This window comes from Ipomoea triloba, chromosome 12 (assembly GCF_003576645.1).
Source record: "Ipomoea triloba cultivar NCNSP0323 chromosome 12, ASM357664v1".
NCBI lineage: Eukaryota > Viridiplantae > Streptophyta > Magnoliopsida > Solanales > Convolvulaceae > Ipomoea > Ipomoea triloba.
Genome location: NC_044927.1, coordinates 22,497,263 through 22,504,417, shown reverse-complemented (window position 1 = coordinate 22,504,417; position 7,155 = coordinate 22,497,263). Strand labels below are relative to the sequence as shown.

Here is a 7,155-nt window from a genome sequence, read left to right as displayed (position 1 = left end):
AAACTTAATATTATGAAAAAATTAATTATAAATCATTTTAGTCAAGCTTAATTAATTAAATCAAATTTATAAAATATAACGAATGGAGTATAATTTTTGTTTATGGTTAGACCATGTCCTACAATTTAATAGCTTTCAGCAGGCCCACGTTCTAATGTCATATTGCCATGTGTTAACAGCAATTTATATATTTTTCATCCCCCCCCCCCCTCCCCCCCTCTATATATATATATGTGTGTGTGTCGATCAACTAAACAGTTTTTACTTCAAATCAAGTGGTATATATTCTTGAAAGAATATAAATTGCATAATTTTTACATATTTAATGTGTTAGTTGTGCATGTTTTTAGTTTAGCAATCTGAGTATAGAAACTAAAATGGTTTAAGTGAAATATTTGACTTTTTTTCTTATATAGTTTAATAATTAATACCAATGTTCTAGAATTTATTTAGATTATTAATATTTTTTAAATTTAAATTTAATTTGTTATTCCAAAACCTGAAAAACATCAAGCAGCCTGCAGCATAATAAAATATGCAAATTTCATTGTTAGGTAAAGATACATTCTCAAAGCTTCGAATTCAAAACATTTATATACATAATACATGGCATGTCATTCACATTAAATATTGTTATTTTGTTTTATTTTTGTTTCATTCATTTAAGTATTCTCCAGTATTGTTTCAACTACCAAACACGAATCATAAACATGATGACCTTTCTTGAACGACCATGATCTTGATGTATGGGCAAATTCAAAGAACAAAAATAAATATAAATATCTTTAATTTTGGTCTTAAAAATAATTTTATAAGCAAACGCTTATTGCTATGTCAAAAGCTATATATAACAAATAAAGAATACGTGACTTTATTTCTGTATAATAATCAACATTATGTTTCAATAACAGAATATTGGACTTGACTTTCTAAATTACTGCCTAACAAATCAAACAACTTGGGGCCCATCATTAATTTTTAGTTCTTTTTCTTGCCCAAACAAAAATGTCCTACGAGGGATTAACCAAAGCCTAACGTACTACCTTCATAAGATATGTAATTTTCATAGCTACTACCAAGGGTGTTATCAAGAAGAATAGAATCCGTACTTTATTTGTCCATGAAACACATAACTACTACATACTCGAGAAGATGTTGTTAAAAACCAAACTCATGACCGTTCAGTATAAGAATTATGCTCTACCTACTTAATTATCCCTTCCCATGCACTATACATTTATTAATAGTTTCAACAATAAATATTCTCAATTATTTATGTTATTTTGGAATTTGAGAATAAATTAATCCACGCGTGCTTATAAAGGACAATAATTAAGGATTTTCCTATGTATGATTAGACAATAATACATTCGTTAGCAAGGGATATTCTTTTTTAGTAAGCGTTCGTAATGCAGTCGTTGAAGGATTAAACCTCTCTATCTAACTGTTTATTTCATGGTCGACCTACTGTATATTATGTTAGTTGTCATATTTTAGTTCATCAAAATCTTCTAAAGAACGCAGAATTAAATTAATAAAATAAATACATACTTTAGTAATTGAAGTTCTTCAATTCCCTTATATTCTTAACCATAATCACTAATCCAAAAGCAAAACATACTTGAATCATAACACCATCATATCAATTCATAAGCTAATGATGACTTGTTGACCCTTAGCACCTTCATTGTTGTAGTTTTTTGCGGATTTTGCAGGCATGTAGGAAAAAAGAAAAAAGGAAGTGAGAAGAGCCCCACCCTAAAACCACACTTGCGTAGCAATCTACGCAACCTTCCCCCTTCCCCCCAAAAGTGGACCCACCCAAAACCACATTTGCAGAAGAAAAATCTATTCTAAAACCCCCCTTTCCCATTAGATAAAATCCAACCCCTAGAAAAATGTTAATATTACGTGCCTATTGGGTGAGATTATTGCGCTCAATGTGCTTTTCTTTGGCTTTGTTTTCCCTTTTCTCCTTCTCATGTCAGGCTCCACTAAAAACCACTCATTGCAGTAATAAAAATCACCAAAAACCTTGTTCAATTCTTCATTTGTTGAAAAACCTTCCCACTAGATTTTAAACAGCAAAAATCACCTAAAATCCACTATTATGGATTTTCTTACGAGATAAACTCATGATATACTATATTGTTTGTAGGTTTATTTTTAGTGTATTTTACTACAAGTACATTTTGACTTGCAATACATTAAAAATGAATATGCAGTATATTAAAAATGAGCATGTATAAAAATATAATAAATCAACTAAAAATGAATCTACATTATACTAAAATTACATCTGGCAATTCATGTAAGCATATTTTTAATAGATCGGCACGATAATGACACGAACACGATAATACTAAGCATGGATACAATCCATTAAATTTAACAGGTTACAACTTTAAATACGGACATGAACATGATTTTTAAACGAGCTGAATGTGCTAATATTAATGGGTTAAACATGTTCTTAACAGGTTAAGTAGGTTGACTTGATATGACCAAAATTTTAGTGGGTCAATCTATTAATAACTCTGAACATGTTAAGACTAAACATTAACCCATAGTTTTCACATCCAGTCTCATTTTATATTATAAATTGTCAAGTCTAATAAAAATGAACTTGTATTATAATTCACCACCTCTAGGGTGCATGATATAATTTTGTCTTTTCACTACAGGATCAGAATATTTTGTCCAACCCGGCCCTCATCTCAATCGTCTACCCCAATTATTATAGACTCAGCTCGATTAATAATTATTTTAACATAAAAGTACATTAAATAAAACGTGGAATTTAATTCGGAAAGCTAGCAGTGTGGACAGTGGTCAGTGGACATACACAGTGAAGAGTGGTGAAGTATGTGAGATATGTGATGGTTATTTAGTATAGCTAGGCAGTTAGCTGGATCAAAGCTGTGATTGTGGTGTGCCAAAGGGAATTGAATGAATGAACATTGTGGCGTACGTCATCCTCAAGATTATACTCTAAACGCCTCACAACCACAACCATTTTTCACTGCACTCATTTCTCTCACCTTCCACTTCTCCAACAAATTAAACAACTCAAAAATTGTCAGACAAAAGCCCGTAAAAGACCAAATTCAGCACCAGGTGATCGACTAGAAGATTGTTCGATGGAGGCCAAAAAACCAGACAAGTCCAACGCCTTGCCTCTCGAAAACATAATTACATCTTCAAGATTATACTCTAAACACCTTACAACCACAACCATTTTTCGCTGCACCCATTTTTCTCACCTTCCACCTCTCCAACAAACAACTCAGGAATTGTCGGGTAGAAGCCCCTGAAAGACTAAATTCAGCATCAGGTGATCGACTAAAAAATTGTTCGAGGGAGGCCAGAAAACCAGACAAGTCCAACACCTAGCCTCTCGAAAATATAATTACATCTTCAAGATTATACTCTAAACACCTTACAACCACAACCATTTTTCACTGCACCCATTTTTCTCACCTTCCACCTCTCCAACAAACAACTCAGAAATTGTCAGACAAAGGCTCGTAAAAGACCAAATCCAGCACCAGGTGATGGACTAGAAGATTGTTCGAGGGAGGCCAGAAAGCCATACAAGTCCAACGCCTTGCCTCTCAAAATATAGTTATATCTACACTTTTGACAGAGTAATAAGTGTTTGATTCTATGAATGATTAATGGCCGATCAATTTGGTAACACAGTGTTATTCAAGAGCGTACTATATAGTATTACGTGTGTACAATGTACATGGTGCTTTAATTTGTGATGTGATGTCGCACGGAATAGCAAATTCCATCGTTGCAATTTGCTGTTTCACTTAAATTGTTCTCTCTTTCGTCGTTTATTTTATTTTATTTTTATTTTTTGTTGGAAATTAAAATTCTATAAATTTTACATAAGAATGACGAGGGAATTAATGATTAGCAGAGAACGGAGATGTTATAAAACAATCTACAGTCAAACCGACCAACGTGTCATTGAGGTAACCATGAAACGTTGAAGCAACTGTCACTTTTGCACTTCTGCACCTGTCTCCGTCTCAAGAACTATCATCGCAACTATTCACACTTATTAAATATTATTTTCTCAAAAAAGAAAATTGTTCTTAAAAATTTAGGCTAAGAGTCAGTTCGAGTATCAGCTATTTTATGATATTGTATTGAATTTGACATTGACTTGTTCCGGTTTATAGTTAAGGGCTCAGTGTCAGATCTTACAGAATAATTAATATGATACAAATGGTCAATTAATTAATTAATAGAAAATTGTTTTTTTTTTAATCAGTAGTTCCGAGACACGTTAATTATATCATATAAATTTGTAAATTTGGTAGTTGAGAAAAGCTTGAGAGGTGGGTTGGGAGTTGGAGTTTGAGGGAAGGAAAGTATTTTTTTTTTCTTTTTGTTCGGTCACAAGATGTCTTGAACAAACCCTAGCTGAAGGAGGCATCTTTAAGTCTGTGTCGAATCGGCCCAATTAAGAAGCAAAATGTTTATCAGATTGATTTTTTCAGTTTTTTCATACAAGAGAGGGTTTGAAGTTCCCACATTTCTTAAGGTACAATAGTGCACGGTCACTCACGCCAACCAAGCTGGTTAAAAAAGTATATATTATATATAACAACAATTGTCAAAACATTATTAAGATATTTTGGGAGGAATTAATTAATAATTGAGAGGATGGACTCGTGGCTTTTGATTGGTTGAATAGTCAATTTTTGCAGAATCCTACATATTCCCTTTGTATGGCATCCTGTAGTTTTTCTACTTGTTTTCTTCTATACTTCTCTAGACTTTGTTATTCAATAATCATCTTAATTTCAACTAATTCAACTTTAGGTTATATTGTCGGATTCAGAAAACATCTCAAACCTTTCATACTATATCGCACTTTTCACACTTATACTCTATTCATAATTTCTCAAATATTGCTGCTCATGAAAATCATGAATCAACACTAAAACAAAAACAATCATTTGTCTATAATACGTTGTAATGTCCCTTTTGCGTCTGTTGTGAATTTTGTTAGAATGAAGCTCGATTGAGATCTCGAGATTAGTTATCTTAGTGGTGAGTGTTAGGGATGGAGCCTTAGAATAGTAAAGAAAAGGTAACCACACACAAAAATGTAGATAAGGCAACTTGGGATGCAAGGAAGGTATGTAGTTGAGAGAGTATTGATATTTATCTATCATCAGTCCAAAAAGTAAAAGGGTAAAAAGGGAGTTATCATTCAACATTCCAAATTTATTAGCTCCTAAAAGAAATAAAGTTCTAAAGAAAAAAAGAAAAAAAAAATGGCAAGCTAAGCACACCATTTGATTTGTTGGTTCTCAGTAATGCTGCCACAAGCAGCTGTCGAAGTCGCCGGAAAGTACGGCGTCGAAGCCGTCTCCGGCGACGTAACCGCCGTCGTCGAGGTGTGACCAAGGGTGGCAGAAGTCCCATCCGTACGAGTCGACGAAGATGAACTCGTCCCGGGTCGGCTCGGCGTTGTCTCGCAGCTCGGGCAGCTCGACTATCTCGCCCAGCTCGGCCGGGCTGGGCGGCAGGGCGTCCTCGTCCTCGTCCTGCGGCGGAGTGGACGCGTCTTCCCCGGACGTGACGGTGGACACCAGCGACGAGGAAGACGGGGACGACGCGAGCGATGCGGCGGAGGACGACGGCGGCTTCGGCGGCGGGTCGAGGTGGTCCATGTGCGCGGCTTTGACGGCGGCGGCCTGGACGTCGCGCGGGGTCGACGTAGCGGGTCGGGGCAGCAGCCCGGCGAGCGCGGGGAAGTTGAGGAGAGCCGAGTCGCCCTTGATGGACAGGGCGGCAACGTCGTGGGCCCGAGCCGCCATCTCCGGCGTGGCGAATGTCCCGAGCCAGATCCGAGATTTCTTCTTGGGCTCCCTGATCTCCGACACCCATTTCCCCCAGGCCCGCATTCTCACGCCCACGTACGATGGATGCTTCAGATCACTCCTCTTACCGCTCTTGCCGCCGCACCCGGCGGCGCCGTCTTCTCTCGGCCGTTTGCAGCGGCTGCTCGCCGAGCAAGACGAGTTGCTAGTAGACAACTCAGTTTCATGAGGCTCAGCCATCAAATGCACAAACACCTTTCACTTTTTAATTAAGATCTTGCACTGTATATATATATGATATAGGTTTGATTACTGGGGAATTGAAAAGAGTGATGGAATTAAGAATGACGAGGTTTTAGTGAGAAGTGGGAAGAAGATCCCGATGAACAAGAGTTTTATGCAGGGTGCGTGGTGATCGATCATCAAAGTGCAGCTCATTTTTCTGCGTTCCATGGGGTTTATATATTGAGATTTGAGAAGGCTTGAGAGACAGAGAGAGAGAGAGAATGGGATGAGAGAGAAACAAAATTTTGACTTGGGTTAATTAAAGGTATGGACTACCAGTTCGAATATAATAATCATTGAATTTTGTTACATAAATTTAGAAATTATTTTTTGGGTCACGATTGTAATCATTATTTTAAGATGGTAAACACCTAGATTTCCTATAACTTAAATAAAAAACACAAATATATTGCTCCCTACAGAAGTTAAACTTGTAATATTATGGTTACTAAGTTAACTGTAACTAACTTCTCCAGTAATTTATAAATTTTTAAAATGTTAACTTCCTCTAATAAAAATATTACCTAATATTCGTTGTATGAAATGTCACTAACTTATCTACAAGATTACACACGCTTACCTGCTAAAAATTATAATTAGTAGCGAAATAGTAATTTTGCTTCATTATACTTACATGCATGCCAATCAAATATAATTCTACATTTGGATGGAATGATGCTAAACTTACACCTTCAACTTGCCACCTAAAATAACTAAAGTAAAAATAAATAAATTACTCACAAATTAATAAACACTATCATAAGTTAATAAAAAAAAAATCGCACAAGCAATAATCAAATACTCAGACAATGTATTATGAACATTACTCTACAAATTTTACTAAAAGATCAAAGTAACGTACACAACATCAATATTTGTTACTATAATATATACTATACGTTTTTTAAACATCTAGGAAATTGAGTATCAATTATCAAATATTTGATTTCCTACTTAAATTTATAAATTTATGCTATTTAATCAAAAGATTTTTACATACACAGATTGATTTTATTTAGACTCG

General features: G+C 35.4%; 1 protein-coding gene across 1 annotated transcript; it reads right to left on the bottom strand.

Annotated features, from left to right (window-relative positions):
• Positions 1-5,204: 5,204 nt before the first annotated feature.
• Positions 5,205-6,327, bottom strand: LOC116000101 (ethylene-responsive transcription factor TINY-like). The gene has a single exon (XM_031240123.1). It carries the CDS (start codon positions 6,084-6,086, stop codon positions 5,334-5,336), a length of 753 nt encoding a protein of 250 aa, XP_031095983.1. The 5' UTR covers positions 6,087-6,327; the 3' UTR covers positions 5,205-5,333.
• Positions 6,328-7,155: the final 828 nt, after the last annotated feature.